Source organism: Ursus americanus, chromosome 12 (assembly GCF_024610735.1).
Source record: "Ursus americanus isolate L20-20 chromosome 12, mUrsAme1.1.p, whole genome shotgun sequence".
Taxonomy (NCBI): Eukaryota; Metazoa; Chordata; class Mammalia; order Carnivora; family Ursidae; genus Ursus; species Ursus americanus.
The window spans coordinates 40,939,022-40,964,779 of NC_142138.1; the positions used below are offsets into that span (position 1 = coordinate 40,939,022).

General features: G+C 38.1%; 1 protein-coding gene across 1 annotated transcript in view; it reads right to left on the reverse strand.

Moving 5' to 3' along the window:
• The window catches only part of GTF2B (general transcription factor IIB), a 32,272-nt gene that overhangs the window by 3,124 nt on the left and 3,390 nt on the right, over positions 1 to 25,758 (reverse strand). Inside the window, exons 2-5 of the mRNA XM_045801849.2 lie at positions 24,226 to 24,332; positions 7,551 to 7,684; positions 2,734 to 2,880; positions 2,472 to 2,601 (exon numbers count right to left, since the gene is read on the reverse strand). Coding sequence (XP_045657805.1) covers positions 2,472 to 2,601; positions 2,734 to 2,880; positions 7,551 to 7,684; positions 24,226 to 24,332 — 518 coding nt within the window. The remainder of the gene's footprint in view (positions 1 to 2,471; positions 2,602 to 2,733; positions 2,881 to 7,550; positions 7,685 to 24,225; positions 24,333 to 25,758) is intronic.

The following is a 25,758-nucleotide window of genomic DNA, read 5'->3' on the forward strand; positions in this document are numbered from 1 at the left end:
ATGGGTAGAGGATCTGAATAGACGTTTTTGCAAAGATAACATACAGATGGCCAAGAGGTACATGACAAGATGCTCAACATTACTAATTACAGGAAAATGCAAATCAAAACCACAATAAGATAACACCTCAAACTGGTCCAAATGGCTATTATCAAAAAGACAAGAAATAGCAAGTGTTGGAGAGGGGAAAGGATGTGAGAAAAGGAAACCCTCATGCACTATTGGTGGGAATGTGAACTGGCACAGCCACTATGTAAAGAAAGATGGAGGTTCCTCAAAAAACTAAGAATAGAAATACTGTATGATCCAGCTATTCCACTTCTGGGTACTTATATGAAGAATACAAAGACATAGATTCAAAAAGATCTATGCACCCCCATGTTCGCTGTAGCATTATTTACAATAGCCAAGATATGGAAACAATGTAAATGTCGTCAATGGATGGATGCATACAGAGGTGGTATATCAATACAATGGATACTATTAAGCCATAAAAAAGAATGAAATCTCATCGTTTGCAACATGAATGGACCCAGAGGGTATTATACTAAATGAAATAAGACAGACAACGACAAATGCCACATGATTTTACTTGTATGTGGAATCTAAAAACCAAAACAAATAAATGAACAAATAAAAACAAACTCATGGTCACAGAGAACACACTGGTGGTTATGAGGGGAAAGGAGTTGGGGGGTAGGCAAAATGAGTGAAGCGAGTCAACTGTACAGTGATGGATGGTAAGTAGGCTTTTAGTGATTACTTTGTACTATGTAACAGATGTCAAATTACAGTTGACCCCTGAACAACTCAGGGGTTAGGGGGTGCCAACTCCCAGCACAAAAATCCATGTATAACTTTTTACTCTCCCAAAACTTACCTATCAATAGCGTACTGTTGACTGAAAGCCTTAGCGATAACAGTCAACATCTATTTTGTGTATGTATTATATACTGTATTTTTATGATAAAGCTAGAGACAATATTAAAATTGTAAGAGAAACTACACTTACAGTACTACACTATGTCAAAAAAAAATCTGCATTTAAGTAGATACATGCAGTTCAAATTCATGTTGTTCAAGGGTCAAATGTATAATACTGTGCACCCAAAACTCACCTATGGCATATATGGGAGACTATATATAGTATATAACACACTAATTACCTCAATAAAGAACAAATCACGCCTTACAAATGAATCTCTAATCCGCTCAGTGATACTTCCAATAGAGCTAATTTAAAACTTCTCAGTTAATTTTAAAAGATTTTTATTTATTTTTAGAGAGTGTGCACAAGCAGGGGGAGGTACGGGGGGGATGGGGAGAGAGAGACTCTCAAGCAGACTGCACTGAGCAGAGCCCGGTGCTGGGCTTGATGGATCTCATGACCTGGAAATCACAACCTGAGCCGAATCCAAGAGTCTTAACTGACTGAGCCATCCAGGTGCCCCCTCTGTTAATTTAAGTGTTTATCATACTTTAAAGAAGTCTTTTAAACAAGTTAAATTATTATTTCAATATTAACTTAAGTTTCAATTCAGACAAGTAAGTTTCTTCAAATAATCCAAAACTTCGTTGATATTTATGTACGTATCTGTTATAAGGAGTATGTGTATCAAGGAGATGGAAGAAAATACTCAAAGCTAAAGAATACTTCTCAAGCTACCCAAAGTCATAGGCACGTGCAATCCCTGGGATTACAGGCTGTAACAAAATGAGATCAAATATTTGACCCTGTTATTCTAAAAATAAAACTACCAAACACTTTCAGAACAAATTTAACAAAAGCCTTAGTTTTAGTTGTAATAACCAAAAAGACGATGAGGATAAAAGCCACAGCCTCGTCGTAAAATATGCGTTGATGAATGAAAGGTAATGAAAGTCTTAAGTTGAAATGAACTCCGGAAAGAGTAAGAGTGAGTGAAAAGAGTGGAAAGAGTGAGTGAAAGAGTAAGGATCACAGCAGCACTGTGAATAGGCTGTCACGTATTTATCATGACTGCAAACTGGACGAAAAACACTAGTTCTCTCAAAGCCTCCAACTTAAGTGTGAAAGTGAAAACTGTGTAACTCGAGAAAATTGTCACTGATGTTTTCTAAGGTTTTCTAAGGTTCACCTGTAGAGACCTGTTCTAGGAGCGGAAATGGTTTTCCGTGCATCAGGTGTACAGACTTAACTAGTAAGGAAGGCGTCCTCTGACTTATGATGCCAGGCCTCAAAGCCCACAAAATAGTTCAAAAGGTCTCATGAGCAAGGAACATGGAGTTTACATGGACTAAAGTGACTACATGGGAAAACAGCCTGAAAAGAACATGGTTAAGATCACAGAATGCAATTTTTGTCAAGGAACAAAATAAAGAGGCATTTGGGAACACTACTAAGAGGGATCATGGCATCAAAGCTGCTTGACTTCGGTCTGTCACTTTAACACAGCTATAGAACATCTGTATCTCTGCAACTAAAAACTTACCTTTAAATGTCCTAGGAACCCCTTCTTGTCTACAGGCGATATAGAGACAAGCGGAAGCTATGGCATCATTAGCTCTGCCTTTTAGGCTCTTCTGTTCATACACTTGCTTGAATAAATTATTTGTTCGATCCTTCAAAGCAAAGAAACTAAGTTTAATTAACTCTAGGCCATTTACTTAATTGCAATATCAAAATCTCATGTGTTCATTAAATTATGCTAAGTCAATGCCAGAATGGCTTAAAGGAGACAGACAAGAACTTACAACTATATTTCGAGGGAGGTTGATTCTGTCTGCCATAGTAGTGATTTCTTTGAAAGCATTCATCATTGCCCGATCAGAACTACTCATGGTTCTCCGATTTTGGTACTTAGAATTGCCAAATTCATCAAAACTTGCAGCTCCTGTACCCTATAAAACAAAGTTTTATAACTTTATGCAAAAAAATGTTTTTAATCTGAGTAAAGACATTTCTAAGAAAACAACTTACACGATCTGACTCCATAAGCCCAAGAAATCTACCCTGTGCCTCTTCCCTATTCCTCAGAACAAGTACCAGGTTGAGATGGTTTAAATGAGTATCTGTGAGAGAACCCAATAATATAAACCATCACATTAACAGACCTAAGGAGAAAAAGCAAAGGATCATCATCTCCAAAGGTGCTATAAAGGCAAGCAAACAAAACTCAAAAGCCATTTTTTGATAAAAACTCATAAAACACTACAAATGGGTACTTCTTCAAATTAGAAAATCATTCTCCCAGGCCCAAAGCCAGCACAATGATTAATGAAGAAAAAAGGCATACCCTGTTTTACTGCACTTTGCAGAGACTGTATTTTTGTAGTGTTGTTAACAAAGTGAAGGTTTATGGCAACCCTACGTTGAGCAAGTCTACTGGCGCCATTTTTCCAACAGCATTTGCTCACTTCAGGTCTCTATCACATGTTAGTAATTCTTGCAACATTTCGAACTTATATTTCTTATGGTGAGCTGTGATCAGTGATCTTTGATGTTACTATTATAATTGTTTTGGGGCTCCATAAACTGCACACTTAAAAGACGGCAAGCTTAATAAATTTGTGCGTTCTGACTGCTCCACTGAGTAGCTGTTCCCCCCATCTCTCTCCCTCTCCTTGAGCCAGTTAATAACCCTATAATGGCCTCTCTCTGTTCAAGTCAAAGGAACGGTCACATGTTTCTCACTTTAAATCAAAAGCTAGAAATGATTAAGCTTAGTAAAGAAAGGCATGTCAAAATCTGAGATAGGCTGAAAGCTAGGCCTCTTGTGCCAAACAGCCAAGTTGTGAATGTCAAGGAGAAGTTCATGAAGGAAATTAAAAGTGCTACTCGAGTGAACACACGAATGATAAGAAGGTGAAACAGCCTTCTTGCTGATATGGAGAAAGTGTTAGTGGTCTGGATGGGAACATTCCCTTAAGCCAGAGCCTAATCCAGAGGCAGGCCCTAACTCTCTTCAATTCTGCGAAGGCTGAGAGAGGTGAGGAAGCTGCAGCAGAGAAGCTGGAAGCTAGCAGAGGTTGGTTCCTGAGGTTGAAGAAAAGAAACTCTATAACATCAAGCACAAAGAGAAGCAGCAGGTGCTGACGTAGAAGCGGCAGAAGTTACGTAGAAGTTCTAGCTACGAGAACTCATGAAGGTGGCTACACTAACAACAGATCTTCAATGTGGACAAAACAGCCTTCTATTGAAAGAACATGCCATCTAGGACTTCCTTAGCTAGAGAGGAGAGAGAAGTCAATGCCTGGCTTCAAAGCTTCAACAGCCTGTCTCTGTCATTGGGGGCTAATGCAGCTGGTGACTTGAAGTTGAAGCCAGTGCTCATGTACCATTCTGACAATCCTGGGGCCCCTAAGAATCATGCTGTCTACTGTGCCTGTGCTATAAAATGAAACAAGGCCTGGGTGACAGCACATCTGTTTATAACATGGTTTACTAAGTAATTTAAGCCCACTGTTGAGAACTACTGCTCAGAAAAAAAAGATTGCTTTCAAAATATGAGTGCTCATTGACAATGCACCTGGTCACTCAAGAGCTCTGATGGAGCTGGACAACAGGATTACTGTTGCTCTCATGCCTGCTAACACAGCATACATCCTGCAACCCATGGATCAAAGAGTAATTTCAACTTTCAAGTCTTATTTAAGGAAACACATTTCATAAGGCTACAGGTGCCACAGGCAGTGTTTCCTCTGATGGCCCTGGGCAGAGTCCACTGAAGAACTGGAAAGGATTCACTATTCTAGATGCCACTGAGAACATTTGTGACCCATGGGAAGAGGTCACAGTATCACCATGAACAGGAGTTTGGAAGAAGTTGGTCCCAGCCCTCATGGATGACGTGAAGGGTTCCAGACTTCAGTGGAGGCAGTAACTGCAGGTGTGGTGGGAACAGCGAGAGGACTAGAAGCAGCCGTGAGCCCGAACATGTGACTGAATGGCTGCAATGTCAGGATCGAACTTTCACGGTTGAGGAGCTGCTTCTCATGGAAGAGCAAAGACAGTGGTTCCCTGAGCTGGAATCTACTACATGAAGATGCTGTAAAGATGGCTGAGATGACAACAAAGGATTTGGAATATTAAATAAACTTAGTTGACAAAGCAGTGGCAGCGTTTGTGAGGACTGACTCCAATTCTAAGAGAAGTTCTCCTGTGGGTAAAACGCTATTGGACAGTATCACAAGCTACAGAGAATACAGAGAAATCGCATGGGAAAAGAAGAGTCAATTGATGGGACAAACTTCATTTTTTTAAGAAAGTGCCAAAGCCACCTACCGTTCAGCAACCATCACATCAAAGCAAGATCCTCCACCAGCAAAAAGATCATAATTCACTGAAAGCTCAGATGATGGTGAGTTTTTAGCAATATTTTTAAATTAAAGTATATGCATTTTTTTAAAACATAATGCTACTGCACACTTAACAGACTACAGTATAGTGTAAACAAGACTTTCATATGTACTGGGAAACTAAAAAAAGGCATTTGACTCCCTCTATTGTGATATTTGCTTTACTGTGGTGGACTGGAACCAAACCCACAGGATCTCTGAGGTCTGCCTGTACTAGGAAAACTGGCCAATATAATGTAATTATAATTACATAATGTACCTAGATAACAATTATATTAACTATACTGGTGTAATTATTTTAAAATTAGGCAAGAGCGCAAGGGGAGGGATGCCTGGCTGGTGCAGTCAGTAGAATATGCAGCTCTTGATCTTGGGGTTGTGAGTTCAAGCCCCCCATGTGGCATGGAGTTTACTTAAAAAAAAAGTTAAAATATTTAGGCAAGAGAAAAATTAGAAGTACTAATTTGGAAAGCAAGTGATAAACTATTTGCAGTTTGTATTTCTGAATACCTAGAATACTCAAGAAAATCACTGTAAAACTGCTATAAATAATAGAATCCACTAGAGGCAAGGTCAAAATTAAACAGAAATCAATAGCCTTCATACGTATAACTAACCAGTTATAAAGCAATGAAAGAAAAATATTCCAACTGCAAAACAACAAAAAGGTAAGTATCTAGGAATCAAACATGCAAGGCCTTTATGAAGAAAACCTCTCTAGAAGGACACCTATGACTTAAGGAAATGGAAAGGTTACTGTTTTTAGACAGATTTATCAGGAAGAAGTTGATCTTCCCTAAGTCAATTTGCAAATATACTAACCAAAACCTCGCTGAAAATAACCAATTTTCTTTCTTTCTTTCTTTCTTTCTTTCTTTCTTTCTTTCTTTCTTTCTTTCTTTCTTTCTTTCTTTTTTTTAACAAAATGATCCATCCTAACCTTTAAATGGAAAAGATGAGTGAAGAAAACGCTGAGAAAGCAGAGCAATGAGGAAGAACTAAAGCTACCAGATACTAACGGTGTGGCGTGACAGCTGACTGATGGGGGCAGGACAGAGAAAGGACAGAAAGTCCGGAAATATTCCCAAATACACACAGAAATCTAGTATATGACAAATGTAGCATCTTAAAAAACTCTCTTTTGCCATGTAGGATAAACAACTGTCAAAGGATACAGGAGAAAACTAGCGATAGCGGTTCCTGGTTTCTGACAGGGAAAGGGGGTTGCAGTGGGAACTGAGTCTGGGGGTTAAGGGTGAAGAAAATTGTGTTCTTTTTACATTTGTGTTTGAGTCATGTATTTCCTATTGAAAAAATTAAACATTAAAACAACTCACAGTGTCAATTAGTTGCAGTCTCAGATTTTAAAATGTCCTCAGTACACTTTTTTCCCCCAGCCTATAAGGCTAAAGTAAATGCAGAAATCACCCGAAGATATTTCTGAATATAATACTATCAACTTTAACCTAGCCTACACTATGTTTTTCAAATTTTATATGTACTTTATAGGGCATGAAAAAACAATGACCTGCTTTTCCTAACATTTTCTTGAAAACAGACTGCAGTAGTACAGATTAAGCCCTGAAATAGCATCCCTCGGTTAGTTCTTTGGAATATTGCTACCGCTACTTCCAATTCAGATAAAAGAGCAAAAAAGAGCCAGTTTGCCAGACAGATTATACTGTTGCCTTATCTAACAGCAGCAGCTACCATTTACTGAACACACGCTACATGTGTGTTATAAATACTCTACCTACATTCCCAAGTAACCCAAGTACTCTTATTCTCACCTTACTGAGGACGAACATGAAGCTAACATACGACGCTTAGGTAAGTCATAAATCCACCAATACTAGAAAACGGGCTAAACCGAGCTACAATTTATCTTAGGTAATGTGGGGAGAAAAGAAAAGACATTCGTAAAGTTCAAGGAACATAGCAATATCAACTCATAAAGATCACACTACACTCAATTCTTGTGCAAAATGTGCTTCCTGGAAACAAGGGCCTGACATATAAAGAGTCTGTAATCACTGCCTGTTGGTCTCCCGTTTGAGCTGGAAGAACAATCATTCACAATAGTATTACTGGTAAATCTTATTCTCAGGTCAAAAGTCCTCATGGGGCAGTGACGGATACTTCTGCCAAGTTGCCAAACTCCTGGGTCTTTGGTCCGTCCACACTTTATGTTTCCTGCCAAGTGGATCGATTACCTTGCCAATCATGGTAGACAAATCTCCATCGCTCAGAAGAGGATTCTGCGAGTCTCCAACTCGGGAAGGATCTTTTGTTGCTTTATCATTGCTGAAAGTTCTCCATTCAGACCCCACATCAATAACCCGGTCACCTAAGAATATAAACACAAATCTAAATGGTCTTGTCAGGACAGGATTTACTGAACACTGTGTAATACCCAACTCAGCCCTTTTATTCCTAGGAAATCTCAGTATGGACGTCTAGGCTCCAGCTTAAGTATCATGTCTCAGACATCTGTCCTGAAGCATTCATTTAATGACTGTGCCAGTCCAATAACAACCGTATTTATTTATTTATAAAGATTTTATTTATTTATTTGAGAGACAGAGAGAGAGATCACAAGCAGTGGGGAAGGGCAGAAGGAGAAGCAGGCTCCCCACTGAGCAGGGAGCCCAATGCGGGGCTCGATCCCAGGACCCTGGGAGCATGACCTGAGCCAGAGGCAGACCCTTAGCTGACTGAGCCACCCAGGTACCTTCCAAAAATAACCCTCTTTAAACATGATGCTATGATTAGTCATGTTCTAACTCTTGGAAGAAAAAGAATTAGTCAAAATAAAGACAAATAGCAAAATAAGACTATTCATATGTAATGCAAAGATAAAATGATTCAGAACCAAAATTTGCAAGAGGCACAGAAAAAAAACAGAAAACACCGCTCATGCAGTATTAACGCACACAGTTTCATATAAAAAGTTATTTTCATGGAAAATGCTTTGCAGAGAACTAGGCCTAAACTTATGTTTTAGTAACTATTGGACAAAAAAATATTTTTGGCCAAATAATTTATACAGAGTAAAATGTTAAGCCTAGAGCCAATGGGAAGAAAGCCAGGTAGGGAAACTTTCCTTTTTAAGCAAAGAGCCAGTGGCGAAATACGTTATGCCAAAAAGGCAGATATGAACAGATCTGGTTGATTACTGCTTGGGAGGGGATGCTCAGTAGCTGGTAACATCTCCACCGTGACAAGAGTCACCACTGAAGGCCTGCATATGCTGTTGTGTGAACGTTCGCTTTCAATCCTCACAGTCTTGTAAAGGCAGGTACCACTTTTACTGCCACTTTAGAAATAAAATTAATTGGCCTAAGATCACCCAAATAGAACTAAAATGTGCCTCAGATCCCAAAGACTGTTCTTCTGTACTGCATCTGTAAAACCCGAGCTCCTCCACCAAAGCGTGATAAAACTGAAAGCAGGAACCAGCCCATTCGCACTGCTGTCTGAACAGAAAGGAGAAAGAAAACGGCAGAAATTAGTTAGCTCGGCAATTAAAAGAAGTCCGGGTCCTGACAGTCGTGAACATAACGGTTATGAGCACGGACTCTACCATTAGCTGACTAGCCTGGACAAATTATGTCATTTCTCAGCTTTAAATTTCCCCAATAACCTTACAATTTAAAAATTGTAAAGATTAAATAAACGAATACAGGTACAGTGCAGGCAAACGGATTAAAAAGTCCAAAGGGAATGCTTGATATTAGCTGTTTGCTATGAAAATGAAAATGAGATGACAGATATTCCGACATTCCCCTCCTTTTGGCGAGGGGAATAAGGAGAGGCACCGGTTACAAAACATTTGTCTCCACGTTAGACTTCAAAAGGAGCAGAGTACTGTGCTCCAGGTATTTGATCAGAGGGGCAGCAAAGAGAAAAGAAGGAAGGAAATTAATGTAGACTGCTAAGTCTTCTGAACTATTTTCTATGTAGTTAATGAAAATGCTTATACTCCAAATATAATCATAATCTAATCCTAGTGCCGTATCGTATGTCGTAAGAATGGCCAAGAAGCCAGAAGCAGGGAGATCAGTTAATAAGGCAACTTCAGTAGATGAGCGATTGAGCAGGTGGCCCAAAATAAGGACAGAAAGGTTAAAGGGTGGGACCGTCATGATGGATTTCTCTGCTTCCTCCTCATAAAAACAAACAACACTAAACTTGGAAAGCAATTCTAAGATTTTTAAAACTTAGCTGAAAGTAACAAAACCTATAATTATAGACCGAAGTCTTACTGCAATACTAACTAAACAAGGCTCTTGTCTCAAAGAGACCACTCTAAAGAGACTGATTTTTCTTCCTTTTTATAAAATAATAACACTTGTTTACTTATATATATATATACACACACACATATGTTATATATATTTATTCATTCATTTATTTATATATTTATATATACAAGCAAAAAAAATCACCTGCATTCTCAACAGAGAAAACCACTAAAAATATTTTGGTATATGTATTTTCTGCCTTTTTAATTCATGTGTAGGTTTTTTCCTAAAATTAAATCATATTGTGCCTATTCCGTGGAAAGCTCTATTCACATCTGTATCATAAACAAAAAACCAAGATTTTTAAACAGTTTGGCCCCTTTAATAGCATCTGCCAATTAAAGTGATACCCTCATGTCTCCATGCACTATGTTTTCATTTTTTTTAAGATTTTTTATTTATTTGAGAGAGTGAAAAGAGCAAGAGAGAACATGAGTGGGGGGGGGGGGGTGTGGGGACCTGCAGAGAGAGAGGGAGAAGCAGACTCCCCCCTGAGCAGGGAGCCTGATGAGGGACTTGATCCCAGGACCCCGGGATCATGACCTGAGCCAAAGGCAGACGCTTAACTCAGTGAACCACCCAGGCGCCCGTTTTTCTTTTTCTTTTTCTTTCTTTTTCTTTCTTTCTCTCTCTCTCTCTCTCTCTCTGTCGCTTTCTTTTTAAGATTCTATTTATTTTAGAGAGAGGGCCTGTACGAGTTGGGGGAGGGGCTGAAGGACAGGGGTAGGGGCAGACTGGGAGGGAGAATCTCAGGCCGACTCCCCGATGAGCTGAAGGCAAATGCCACGGATCCCACAACTTGTGGGACCTGAGCTGAAATCAGGAGTCGGATGCTTAACTGACTGAGCCACCCAGGCACCCCATGCACTATATTTTCAAAGGGAAAAATGTGAATCTAATTTTCCTATTCAGGGAAATAAAAACACAAAAACATGAGCAAAACAAAAACTACTATGGCCTTCATATTTGGAGTTACTTCCTAAATTCTAAGTTCAAAAAAAAAATCAAATGTCATCATTAATTTGTAATATTTTAAAGAATGTATTAAGAGAACAGCGTAAATGAAATCAGGTAGGGAGCTATGCTCACAATTTTTAAGTCTCTCTAGAATCTAAAGATGAAGCATCTTGCCTAATACTTTATTTCATAGCATTTTCCTTTTGGCCCCAAAATAACCTACCATGAGTTTCTTTTATTGTTTGCTTTGTACTGCCTTTAAAAAGATAGATAGATTAGGGGGGAAGGGGGGTGGGGGGAAGCTGGCCTAGCATAGTATAAATAGAAAAGCCAGAACTTGGTAGTGATGTAATTTTCCACATACGTGGGAACAATCTACATGACTCATTCAACAATCTGTGATTTGTGCTAAGAGCCGTTCCCTCTTTTTATATTTTACTGCTCAAAACACAGCATTTATAAGAAATACAATTTCCAAAATAACTCAAATAGCATATCATGAAACTATAACTGGACCATCAGATGAAGTGCATGAGTAACAAAACAGGCCAGACCATTCAGAAAAATCAGAGTGCATAAAGGATTTTCATTTGAAGAAAACCTAAATGAGGCAGCACTTTAAAAGTTGCTCTGGAAGAAAACTGCAATACATAATCTTTTCAAGGGTAAGTGCACAAGGCAGTCATAATGTTGGGGTATAATCAACCTCTGACAGAGCAGCAGCCTGCCGCTAAACACATGCACACGTGCACGCACACACGCACACACACACACCCTCCCAGATGCTTTCATGTTCTAGAAACAGAGGAGCACGCCAATTTTTACCAGTTCCATTCTTAACCAAAGACTGATTTCTGTAAAACGAATACCAGGTAGAAAGTCTAGATATGAAAATTTATAATAGCCAAAATAATACCACTACCATAATACCCAGAACGAGGCTGCTCCTTCATCTAGAGAGTGACTGCTATCACTTGGGTCAGGTTCCCCGGCCAAAGAAGTAAACGCACTCAATATTCATATTCTATACTCCACACATGCACAGTTCTCAAGCCATATATTAGAGTGGTGTCTAAAGAGAATGAACTAGGGACGCCTGGGTGGCTCAGTTGTTAATCGTCTGCCTTTGGCTCCGGGCCTGATCCCAGGGTCCTGGGATCAAGCCCTGCATCGGGCTCCCTGCTCTGCTGGGAGCCTGCTTCTTCCTCTCCCACTCCCCCTGCTTGTGTTCCCTCTCTCGCTGTCTCTCTGTCAAATAAAATCTTAAAAAAAAATTGTTTAAACAAAAATAAAAAAATAAAAAATAAAGAGAATGAACTAAGAGTTTTCCCATATTCTAAAGAGAATAAGTTTCATCTCTTTATTTTTCAAGTGACTTGAGAATAATTGCCAAAACCTTTTGCACCAACTACTCGGGCACCTACCTCATGATTTGGCATTTCCACTCTTAAATATTTACCTAGAAAAGTCTCACACAATAATGTTCACAGCAGCATTACTCATGTTACTAAAACCTGGAAACAACCCAATGTCCATTAACAGAAAAATGTGTACAATGGGATATCCCTCAGCAAATAAACTAATGATACATGCAGTAAAAAACACTATTCTGAGCCCCCAAAAAGTCAGTGACTAAAACACCATACTATATGATTCTATTTATAGGAAGTTCAAAAACAGGCTAAATAATCTATGAAGACAGAAATCAGTACAGTGTTGCTGCTGGGTTGGGGGACAGAGGTGACAGACTAGAAAGAAACCTAAGGGAACTTCTGAGAACGGAAGGAAATAGTCTAAACATCTTGGTCAGTGTTGATGACACCAGTCTATGCAATGGCAAGATGCAAACTGTACATCTGGGATCTGTGCACTATACTGCACGCAATTACACCTCAATAAATTACACATAAAAATTCACTCCCACCAAAATACTGTTGATTTTGAATTAAGCTGCACCAACTCTGATTCCTCGGTTTGTTGTGTGACAGAAAAAGGAAGTCCTAGAACAATCTTTTTTTATGAATGTATACATAAATCCCACAAAATACAGTGCTGAATTTGACTTGCTGATTGTCATGTAGAACAGCATTGATGACTGTTTGCTGTTATTTCTGGTCTATCCATTATTTTGGCGACAGCAGGACAATTATCAATCTTCTTGGACAAGGGAACATACTCTTTCTCAAGCTCTTCTTTCAGATTATATGTATGTCACATTTATGACTAGACCTAATTTTTTTCTGTTAAAAATCCCATTTTCTGACTAGTAATTGCTATAATATTTTATATGCTTATATTCAGCCACTTTTAATAGACTATTAATTTTTAAAATTTGATCTGAATATTCTAGATATAGAATCCCATCAGTAGCAAAGAACTTGTTCCTCTTCCAATGCTTAACTTCCATCTCTATTTTATATCTGCAGTACTTGTCAGAACTTTCAAAACAATGCCTTTAATTTAAAACAGAAATGTCTCCAATATTTCAACATTATGCATAAAAGTAACAGGTGAACTGAAATAGTCATCTATTAAAGCATCATTCTACTCTAATGCAGAGTATCTTATATTAGGAAAGTGCTGAGTTCATTAAACGTCTGTCACCTTAGCAAAACACAGCGTTTCTTACAATACTATCTTTTTACATTATAAACACTAGCCACAGTTGTTTGTGGGTTATTATTCTTCTAGCACTTGTGTGTTAAGATAAATTAAGTTATTCTGGAGTAGTAAATAATTTCAGGTCAGTGGCTTAAAACAAAGATTTCTTTCTTATACCACGTGTCTATATAGGGATAGGACAGTTTTCTATGCCATCCTCATTCAAGAGCATAGAATTCCAACCACTTGAGACATGCTGGGGGGGAGGGTAAAGGAGGTGGTAAGTTATGCACTGACTTAACAGTTTCTAATAGTAACATTCCCACTCACACGCCCTTGGCCAAAGCCAGTCAAGGAGTGATGCTTAACTTCAAAGGGGGTGGGAAAGCATAAACGTGCCATGTAGCTCAAAGGAGAAGACCAGAAATAACAGCAAACAGTCATCAATGCTGTTCTCTATGACAATCAGCAAGTCAAATTCAGCACTGTATTTTGTGGGATTTATGTATACATTCATAAAAAAAGATTGTTCTAGGACTTCCTTTTTCTGTCACACAACAAACCGAGGAATCAGAGTTAAATTTAGTGGTTGGTTCTTTGCAAGTCTTTACTAAGGACATTTTAAAATGTTTAAAATATACACTCCCACTGGTGTGGGGGTTCTTGATTTGCAACCCTGAGGGTCTCCTGCCACAAATGTAAAATTTTCTTCTGTTGTACCTTGAATACTTTATCATATTCCCTTGGATCTTCAAGTAGTACCATAATGGCTATCTTGTCTTTACCACTTTCTCATTCACTCTTTTTATTCAGATTTCTTCTCTGCTTTACTGATTCAGTTTTCTAGAATGTTAAGTCAGCTAATTATTATCTAGAAAAGTTTTACTGTGTTTGTCTCCTTGTGCTACCTTATTTCTTTCTGACAACATTTAATAGAAATATTATGGAAGCTTTATTTTACTGATTACAAAAAATCGGTTATTTTCTAACTTTCTTCTAGTAAACTACATTAGGGGCAGAATTTTCTTAAGTCCACTGGATCACTGTTCCTCTTCATTGTAGTTTTTATTCATAAGCCTCACGTTGACTTTTCTGATTCTCCATCCTGTACTGAAGAACTATCAGATCCACATCCGGTGGTGGCAGTCATGTCAGTAAACCTTCCAGTCTACCACCACCAGGAAATCTCAGTCTCTGGGTACCTGCAGTCCCTGGCAGTTAACAGATGACCCAAATAAAATAAATTCCCAGGACGACTCTAGAAATTTATTAGGAAGGATAGAGGTTTGTAATTAAAAGCAAAAATAATAGTTGCAAAAACAAGATAGAACTTTCTCACATTAACAGTCCACAGTTAATAGTCCTACACTAGTGTGACCCAGGCTCCTCCTATCTTTAATAAACTATCTTTATCATGACTAGGATTTGCAGCATAAGATGCCTCTCAGCGCTTCCCTTTTACCACGTCTGTATTCTAGCCAGTGGGAAGGAGAAAAAGGGAGGGTATATTCCTTACGGCAGGATCTAGAGTTGCACATACCTGTTCTACTTACAACCCGCTGGTTAGATCACACGGTCACACCTAGCTACAAGGGAAGCTGGGAAATACAATCCGGTAGGGCAGTCACATGCCCAGTTAAAACACAGGGATTCTACTACTAAACAGTGAGGTATAATAGAGACAGGCAACAACCAGTGGCCTCTACCACTACAAGGAATAGTGGGGTAGGAGAAAAAGGAGATGAGAAGAAAGTCCTGTAGAACCAAGGCACTTTGCCTTATAGTCTAAAGGAAATAGTACACCAAGACAAACACATATCTAACCTCCTTACCATGCAAGCTATAAACTACAAATCCAACCAGAGGTATTCTGTAGTACAATATTAAAACCAGAATGGCTTATGGTAACAATCTAAACAGTGCAGGGGAAAACTGCACCATACCAAAAGCAGCCAGAAAGTCAACACTGGAGAGTCTGATCTTCTAGGCCTGACCTAGACTCAGAATGTTTTCTTATTGTAAATTAATAAAGGAATTTTTAAAAAGAATATTAACAGAAATCACCCTAAATTTCAATTCTTTCTTCCATCCTCCTGGAAAGTGATTTAAGCATTTTGGTACACAACCAGTGGTAGTGAATTTGGAAGTAGGAGTCTTAGAACAACATTCTCAAATTACTTGTTTTCAAAAGGTAGATTAATTAAAACCATTTAATTTGAAACTACAAAATTTTCCAAAACATGCCAAGTCTAAAAGTTCAAATCATCAGAATGTATTACTCAAGGTGGACAAACCCCAAGCACTGAGTTTTTTAATTAAAAAAAATTAAGATGCTTTGGAAAATTGTTTAGGTCAACACACTACATGTGTCAAATCTAATGCTAAAAATGAAATGCATCATTAGCTTCCACACCTTCCTCAGTCATCTACCCCTTCCTACCATTCCTCCTTATGCTATTTCGAAGAATCCTGATTTTTAGTTTAGGGTTACCGTACGTTCTTAACAGAAAGCATGCATTAAAGACAATTTTCAAGAGATATCTGATCAACAGATACTTTAAAAAACAAAGAACTGTACAAGTCGCGAGTATAATTACCATTTAGAAAGCCATTTGCAAAGGAAAATGCATTGTAAATTCCATCCCTAAGAATCTGAATACATCTTTTTTCCACAATACAGGCAGGTTTGCAGCAGCATCTAAGCTCAGGAACTGCAGCTCTGATGGAAGATGCATCCTAACCTTGGTCACGATAATCTGAGTCATTCACACACTAACACTGACAGGCTCTAGCCTATGGGACATGTTTCTTTTTCCCTCCACTTGGAATGACCTTCCCTCCATAAACCCTTACCCATACTTAATGATCATGTTTCAATGTAAATTCAACAGTAATTTCCCCAGGAAGTCACTGCTTCCTTCCTTTCTGTTCTCACCAAACTTGGAAAGTCTGGAATAGAGCTTTTACCATGCTATGTTGTATTAATACACCCTCCTCCCTTTCACACACTAGCCGAAGAGTTGCTCCAGAGCTTGCTTAGAGCCCCGGATCCTTCTGCCCCTCTCCCTGACCGGCACCGTGCCTTAACAGAAACAGGCGTGTTAAGTCCTACAGACCGGGATTTGAGCGGCTCTGTCACCTACTAGATGTAAAATCTTGAGCTAATGAACCTAAGTACTCCAGGCCTCAGTTTCCCTCAAAGAGTGGTTGTGTTAACCGAGTAAAGTTAGTAATTCTCTGATGCTTAAGGTAAAGTAGCATCTAAACTAAAAATTCTAGGGGCGCCTGGGTGGCACAGCGGTTAAGCGTCTGCCTTCGGTTCAGGGTGTGATCCTGGTGTTCTGGGATCGAGCCCCACATCAGGCTCCTCCGCCGGGAGCCTGCTTCTTCCTCTCCCACTCCCCCTGCCTGTGTTCCCTCTCTCACTGGCTGTCTCTCTCTCCGTCAAATAAATAAATAAAATCTTTAAAAAAAATAATTAAAAATTCTAAATTAGGTAAGAAGGCTGTCTCTGAGGGCTTACAAGAGGTGCCAAAGTAAGAATTAGAAAGTGAATATTCCTAAATTTTTTCCTTTAGGAAACACTGTAATGCAAATTTAAAGATGGCAATCCAGCAATCTTTAAAAATGTAACAGTTGGAGAGCATTCCATACGCTGGACCCATTCATTTTGCACACTGACTTGTTATGATGAATGCCATCTCAGACTTAGAATAGCCTGCTTTTCCTACAAGGTTAAGAAAAAAGGAGTACTTGTACCACCAAAATACGCATCACTGAAACGTTGTACTATACATGTTCTACATTATCTCATTTGATTTTTAACAACTCCTAACAATTCTGAAATGTATGGTACCTGCTCCCTGTTTGGGGGGCGGGGGGTCAAAACTTATTTTACACATGGAGAAAGCTAAGCTTGGAGAAATTATGTAACTTGGTTATAATTCCATAGCTCATTAACTAGTAGAGCCAAGCCTGGATTCGAAGGCCACTAGTTGTACTAGGAGCAATGGACATACATAAGATATCTGCCCTACAGGAATTTACAGTCGGGGAGACATGGAAAATATGAAAACAAAGATGAAAACTCTAAAAGTAGAGAAGATCTCAAAAAATGTGGTAAATTGTAAAGTTAACAGTACAGATTTATGTTTCTTAAGGTTACCGACGTATAACCTGAACTAGAATTTCTAGAAATGGGGTCTGGAATCTTTAAACAGTTGATTCTACATCGATGCTTCAGATGCACTGGTATAAACAATATCCAGAAAGACTTTAGGAAGGAGAGGTCAAATTGGCTCATTTTTCTCATTCAAATCTATCTACCCATACTATTTTCTGGTAATTTCCTTATATTCCTTTTAAGAACAATGAAAGACTTCCGTTTTAAACGGCACATAAAAAGTAGCTTTACCTAGAAACGATACCACTAGATATAAATACCACCTTATTTGAAATCCTAATTTATAAAAGTCATAACCAATTTCGTGTTTTAACAGCTATTACAGCAGCTTCCTAACCTAACACTTTGCTGACTATAAACAATGTACAAGGTCAAATTTACGAACAAATTGATAATCTAAATATGATTACACTGCCACCTAGTGCTCAATTATTACAGTGACACAATGACACAGGATTTGGGAGGAAAAAAACCCATAAACAGCGCTGTTAGAGCCAACAGTTTCATGGTGGAAATAACAAAGCTTTGCTTTAAAAACTGGCCTTGAGATCACTACCAACATCCTAAAATCACCGGTAAGATTAAATAGCCAGTAACAAATCATTACACTTTTCATGTTTAAAATAAAAATCCTATAATTCAAATAAAAAATAAAATTGACTTTTCCTAGTCAATTAGACAATTATCACATGTTAAACAGTACTAAAAATAGCCACAACATATTGGGAACAACCCAAGTTACAGATGAAACTAAATACCATACAATCGCTTAAATACGGGAGGGGGGGTGATTAAGACACTGAATGTTTGACAAACTGTATTTTCCAAAGATGGCAGCAATATCTCTTATCAACATGTTCTTTGGAAACATGACCATAACTATCTCACACTGAGGTGGTACCTATTTCTCCACCCTTTCCAGTCTAGGGGCCCTATGACTATTCTACTAGAATGTAAAAGTGATCTTATTCCAGGCATAGCCCTTAACTACCTGAGTCCAGCTTCCACGTTCTTGAAACACATGCACTTGGGATATTTCTCTTGGCAATCAATCACCATGTATGAAATATGACTACTCCGAGACAACTATGGAGAAACGCTAGGGCATGGCACATCTGTATGGGGAGGCCAAAAAGCAGAGAGGAGCCAGAAATGCAGGTGAAAATGCCATCATGGGGAGTGCCTGGATGGCTCAGTCAGTTAAGTATCTGCCTTTGGCTCAGGTCAAGATCCCAGGGTCCTGGGACTGAGCCCCATGTAGGGCTCCCTGCTTGGTAGAGACAGCCTGCTTCTCCCCCTCCTGGTCCACCAGTTTGTGCTCTCTCTCTCTCTGTCAAATAAATAAATACAAGGGAGGGAGGGAGGGAGGGAGGGAGGGAAAGCCATCATGGAAGTGGATCCTCCAGGTCCAGCTAGTGCCATGAGATAATGTATAAAAGAAACAATGGCCCAGATGAGTCCTTCCCAAATTACTGACCCATAAAATCATAACCAACATAAAATCGTTGTTATAACCCACTAAGTTCTCAGGTAGTTTGTCATGTAATTGGAACAGAAACTGGTTCCTGAAAGTATGATGTTGCTTTAAGAAAAACCTAAAACACTTTAGGCACTGATTTAGAGACTGAGTGGTGGGCCTCAAGGAGCCTTTGAGTGAAGGCTTGAAGGACAGTGAGAAAAGTGTTGTTAAAGACTGGAGAAAAGGCAATTTATAATCATTTGAGATGAGTATTTTTTTGTATCATGAATTATTTCACTAAAAACAAAGTGATAGTAATGGGCTCCACTGAGAGGGGTAATATATGGTTCTGAAGATGACAGTTGAGCAGTATCTAGTGTTGAGTTTGAAATTAAGAGGAGTTAGTGACAACAGGCTGACCTAAGTTTAAGCACAAATTAAATATTAAGTATAGAGTTGTTCCAAAACAATTCTAAGAGTTTCAGTTTCTAAAGTTGTCTGATTATGTAAATCAAAGGCTACTGAAAATGCTTATTCAATAAAACAGTATAATCTGAAAAGTTTCACACGAGGTAAAATGTTACGGCAAGCACACTCGGACCACGTAAACCAAGATTATGCTGCCACCTGGATTTAAGTCTCGATGAACACCAGTATCGCAAATATGAAAAGAGCCACAGATTTTATGCCCTTAGTGAACTGCAGAATATTTGCCCAGACTAATTTCTTCCCTGTCTCTATAGAATAAGAGAGAAAGGCGGAACTGAGCTGGCAACAGAGAGCATATGCCTTTAAACCAGCAAGCTGATGCAAAAACAATTAAATATATAATACAATCTCAATTTATGATCAATCTAGGACAGCAATGTATGTGTTTTTCTATATATGTACACACGTACATCTATTTTTCAAATTTAGACTCATGGCCTGTCATGTTTGTTTATGCTCTTTCAACATACTTTGATGATCTCTTCAGCAAAACGGAACTTTATTAGCTGACTCTCGCCTGCCCACCTCATGGGATAGATTATTCACTTGCAGGACACACTGCAGGTTCAGTTACACACTGAACCACAAATATGGGAATGAGGCTACTCTGTATTTTAAAACAAGTGTTTGTTACATTTTATGTCAGAAAAACCAATTATCACAAAAATATACTTCTGTATATAGAAAGGAAGTTTAATCAAATTGTATTTTCTTAATTTTCAGGCTAGTTGCTTTAGTTAGGATAAAGTATAGTAGTTCCAATGCTGGTGTTCAAGACTGATAAGTAAATAAAGCAAACTAAAAGAAAATTAACTTCCTTTGGTTTGATACAAGCAGAAAAATCCAAGTAAAAATAAGGGATTCCAAGCACAAAAAAGCACATAAATCTTGTGAATTAGATCTGGCTTCTCCAGTTGGTTCATCTTACATAGCTATCTTGCTAGTCTGAAGTAGAAGTGAAGCTGATGCAAAATTTCTGCACTATTTTTTTAAATGACTACATTTAGGTGAGCCAAGAAGCTGAAATTATCTTCAATCTTCTGTCTCTGACATACTATCAGTTTGACCTTAATACTGTGGAATTAGAATGCTCTCTGCCTTGGCAAACATTTTCTGTAAAGGGCCATATAGTAAATATTTTAGGTTTTGTGGGCGAAGAGACTAAACTGAGGCACTTACATAAGGAGGAAAACTCCACTGATTTTTTTATTGATGAAATTAAAAATATAATAATAATAGTTTGTTGTAACACATATCTACTACTGAGAAAGAACAGAATTCTCTTTTGGGGTGATAATATTTCACAAAATTGGAATTCAGTCAGTGTTCTCTATCATCAAAATCAATTACAAATGTTCATCTGTCAATGCTATGTTAACAGGATTTTATGTATTTCGTTTTTTAAAGTCTTTTTCACACACAGATAAGTACTGCCAAATACTGATATTAATCTGCAAGCATATGATTTTAATTGAGCATATTCATTGCTTGAAAGGCATTTACAGAATTTTATTACATTCTTCTGATATTTTGCCTTTTAACATGTCATTACATTGTAGATTAATCACTCCCAATTGAAGGTTAGGTGGAAGATCCTTCATTGCAGAGTTAAACGGATTCTGAAATAGGAAAATTTCCTTTGCATCCAGGTCTGGAAAACACCGATTAAAATATAGTTTGAGTTTGGAAACTATACCTGCTGCAGAATGTGGAAATGAAGATCCTAGTTCCTGTTTTAACTTCTGACAGCAATGAAAGTATATAAAATACATTAATTCGACATTATTTTTGATTCAAATAATGTTAGTTGCTGTCAAACTGACTTTACTACAGTGCAATTTTAACATATAGGCACTGTTTTGCCTTATAATTCTAGGTTGAATTCATGAACTAATATAAGCAAGTCTGCAGCAAAAGCTAATTTCTAAAGCCATTCAGTGTTCAACAGCAGTGGCTGAAGGCAGTACTGGATTCAGAAAAATTTCAACCTTGGCCCTGAGCTCAAAAACAATTACAAGAAAACTTTGCTACTGCTAAGCTATCAAATTACTATGTGGTAGGCAAGTGGAGATATTCAGCTTCTATTTCTGACAATGATTCACTGAAGTGATGACAGTTAAGTCTGTAAGAGTGAATGAAGTTCACTACTGATACTGTTACTGATCAGTAACATGATAGATTCAAACCTTTTCTACAATGTATCTGCCGATAAAGACAACAAAGAACTACAGGCTTTCAAAATCTTACATTTTCATAATCTTTGTAATTTTGTCAACTAAGTCTTCTTCCACATATATTTTATTTTTACCACCATCTGTTGTAACACATCTTAGCAGATTCCCTTTGGGATTGTAGTGAATTAGCATTTTTGTAACTTCTTTAAAAATGGTTTCTCCTGTAGTTGTTCCATGCAGATGATTCAAACTCTTAAAAACTCTGCACTGACACCTTGAATGAACAGCTCAGTAACATCTATCTAGTCATCAAGAGTCCAGGAAAAATACCTGAAATTTGCCTGGACTTTTACCTGACTATTAATGTTGCTCCCAAAGCCCTCCACTCTTCAAGCAACTGTTGTTGCAGAGAGGCTAATCGTCTCAAATAAGTTTATTTTTTCTGCATATGTTTCTTCAGCTACCATGATCAAACACGAATTAATTAACCCATCATTGGTAAATGGTTTTCCCTGCACGGGCTACAAATAAGCCACTCAGAAACTTCCTTTAACTGCAGCCTTATTTTTATTCTTCAATTTTTGTGAAGAAATTCTGCTGTGATAAGATACTCCACTTTACATTCTCTAAGTTTTCTGATCATTGTTTTTACTGAGTTGGTATGATGAGTGCTTATCCCGTAATGTCAAAGGTTACTGTATTCTTTTAGCAGGGCTACAGTACCACTGCCTAATAAATACAGTGCTTTGCCATCTAATTCAGTAACAAAATAACCCACACTCCACTGTACCTTAAAAGCATGACTTTCAAAGTTCACTCTTTTTCTTTTTGTTTTGACACAACAGGTATGCGATAGTAACAAAATAAAATGTTGCAGTAGGGAGACCGGCTTTGTACTCAAGATGCTGAGGAGTTTTAACTGCATTGCTGGGATTTATAGTGCACTGGGCAGCAGTATGACGTCAGGGGAGCACCACATCTGGTTTCTGTTGCAACTACTAAGTCCTGCTGTCATAATATGAAAGCAGTCATAGATGATAGATACCAAGCAAGCGTGGCTGTGTCCAGAAAAAACTATGTATGGATACTAAAGTTTGAATTTGGTTATTATTTTCGTATGTCCCCAAATATTATTCTTTTGATTTTTTTCAACCATTTAAAAATGTAAGAGCAATTCTGAGCAGACAGGTCATATATAAAACAGATGGTGGGTCACACTATGCCTACCTCACACTGAGTGAACTCATTTTACTACGAAAGGCAATCTAGGATAGAAATCTGACTCCCTGCAGACAGTGGAGCTTCACAGCCACACTAAACTTCAGCTTCTCATCTCTAAAACGAAGATATTAGTACTCACCTCAAAGGTTTCTCTGAGGATAAACTGGGTGAATATGTAAATCATTTAAAACAGTGTCCAGCATATACAAGCTGTTAATATTGCTTACTGAGTAGAATCCAATTAATTGTAAGTGGATTTTAGTTCCTATTAGTGACGCTGTAGGACTTAAAACTCCCACTGGAGGTCTGAGGCGAACAGCTTACTTGGATATTACAGATGTCCTCTAAGTAAGACGATTCCACAATATATCACCACCAATGTTTCTGTTATACGTCCCATAACCCTACAAGCACTTTCATTTCTAAGTATCTCAAACGGCTATTACTCCTTTTCTCAGGTGCCAGCTGCAACCCCACCATAACAATTTTTGAACAGACCATCTCTACTCGAAATTTGGCTACATATCTGGATAAGTGAGCAAGTAGGAACAAAATGAAAATTTTAAGCAGTATTTGTGACAATAATAATTTTGTACTAGAAATTCATCAATAAATCATTCTATATAAGTGATTAGATCTGTTAACTAAAAGGCCCTGGATGAAACGCAGTCCAGGTATACCTTTAGTACCCTAAAACAAATCTCGTTTAAATACCTAAAAGCCACAGAAGTTGGATTAAATTTATTCATTTTTTTAAAAAGACTTATTTATTTTTAGAGAGACAGAGAGAGAGAGAGCAGGGGCAGAGGAGGAGGGACAGGGACAAAGAATCTCAAGCACACTCCACACTGAGCACAGAGCCTGATGTGGGGTAGGATCCCACAACCCTGAGATCATGACCTGAGCTGAAACCAAGAGTCAGATGCTTAACTGACTGGGCCACCCAGGCGCACCTTATTATTTCATATACACAATGTCACTACCACCACCACCCCACCCCCATCAAATATTTAAGACTAAGGACTCAGCAGGGGCACCTGAGTGGCTCAGTCAGTTAAGCGTCTGCCTTTGGCTCAGGTCATGATCTTGGGGTCCTACGATCATCGAGCCCTGCGTTGCTCTGCTCAGTGGGCAGTCTGCTTCTCCCTCTCCCTCTGTGCTCATGCACTCTCTCTCTTGCTCTCTCTCAAGTAAATAAATTAAATCTTAAAAAAAAAAAAAGAAAGAAAAGACTAAGGACTGAGGGCCTTTTCTTTTGGATTGGCTGTCTCAATTTTAAATATTCCTTTATACCCCACATTATGAAATATATACATTTGTATAGACAATAAAATATGGTATCTCTGATTTTACTTTTTTTTTCCCCCTAATTCTTTTTGTTAGTTGTATAATAAGAATTACCTGTAGGGGGAAAAAACCAAAATGTATTCATGAAAAGAAACTTGGGAAATATACAAAAGCAAAGTATCCAAAATAGTGATTTCAATTAAAACTGCTCACCTACAACGAGGCCACATTCGGGACAGATCATATCACCAGCTCTGTAGTCCTCCACTAAAATCGCATCTGGATGGTTTGGACACGTAACTCTTGGAAGAGCATCCAAGCTAAACGGGGGGAAAAAAAAGAATTTTTTTATATTCTCCCAACCAACATGTAACAAAGTAGTCTTTCGGGGGCAAGGCGAGGAGGGGTACAGGAAGGTTTTGAACACTTTACCAATACTACACATGTATAATACACTTAAGCTAAATCTTCAAAGTAAACATCTCAGGTAACTTTTAATTCCAGCTAGTACTTAACAGATAGATTCCATTAGAATTGTTTTTTCTAAGAACAGTTACTGGTTTGCAGACATGGAAGGCTTTAAAAACCTAAATGGAAAGTCTTTTTTCTCTTAACAAGTAGGCTACTAAGGTTTTTTAAAATCTTGATTAGCATAGAAATGACTAGCTACCACAATAACCTGTGATATTAACATATAATCGTCTGGTTTGTGTGACTTACCACTTATTTCTCTGGTCACAGAATAAATTTCAAGTCTCGGTTTTTTTTCTACTTGCTGGATATTTTAGTAATAGATTTAAAATAGTACACCGAAGCTAACAGGTAGATAGAGGAGGGTGGTCGATGTGCCTCTGCTGAACTTAGGACTTGAGGATTTCATTTAGTCCAAAAAATGAGTTTGCTACCATTCAAGAAATGGTTTCAAAAGCTACTTTTTAATCTACTTGTGATAGTACTAATGTGCTCAATTATTCTATTTTGAAAATAAAGCTGTTTGGGGAAGACACATCAATCTTAAGTGACACAAAGGAATCAGTTTTAAAAAGCAACAAAGAGGGGTGCCTGGCGGGCTCAGTGGGGAGATCACCTGACTCTTGATCTCAGGGTTGTGAGTTCAAGCCCCACATTGGACACAAAGTTTATTTTAAAAAAATAATTAAAAATAAAATAAAAATCAACAAAGATATTTAACACAGATTTAGTAGTTATTTCTCTCACAATCTTAAGTGTTTAGTATCATGGAAAATAAGCCCCCTTCAAAAGTTCACTCGAAATACTACAGCATAAGGTTATGTTATGGCCATCACAAATATACATTTAAGGGCGCCTAGGTGGCTCAATGGGTCAAGTATCTGCCTTCAGTTCAGGTCATGATCCCAGGGTCTTGAGACCGAGCCCCTCGTCTCCCTCTCCCCCTGCCCCTGGTTCATTCTCACTCACTCTCTCACTCTCACATGCATGTGCTCTTTCTTTAATAAGTAAAATCTTTAAAAAACAAAACAAAAACCCACAAATATACATTTAAAAGACATCATTAACTATTCTTACAGTAAGTAAGCAGGTATTTGTGGTTTTGGATAAATTTTCTAATGTCAGCAAATATAATGCAGAATGTTAACTCTCAACATAGGTGATTCCCACTGAAAAACTGATAAAATAACCCACATTTCCAAAATGTATATATTTAAGTTAACCAAAACATATCTTGGATCTTTTCATTGGGAAAATGGGGGAATAGAGATTTGT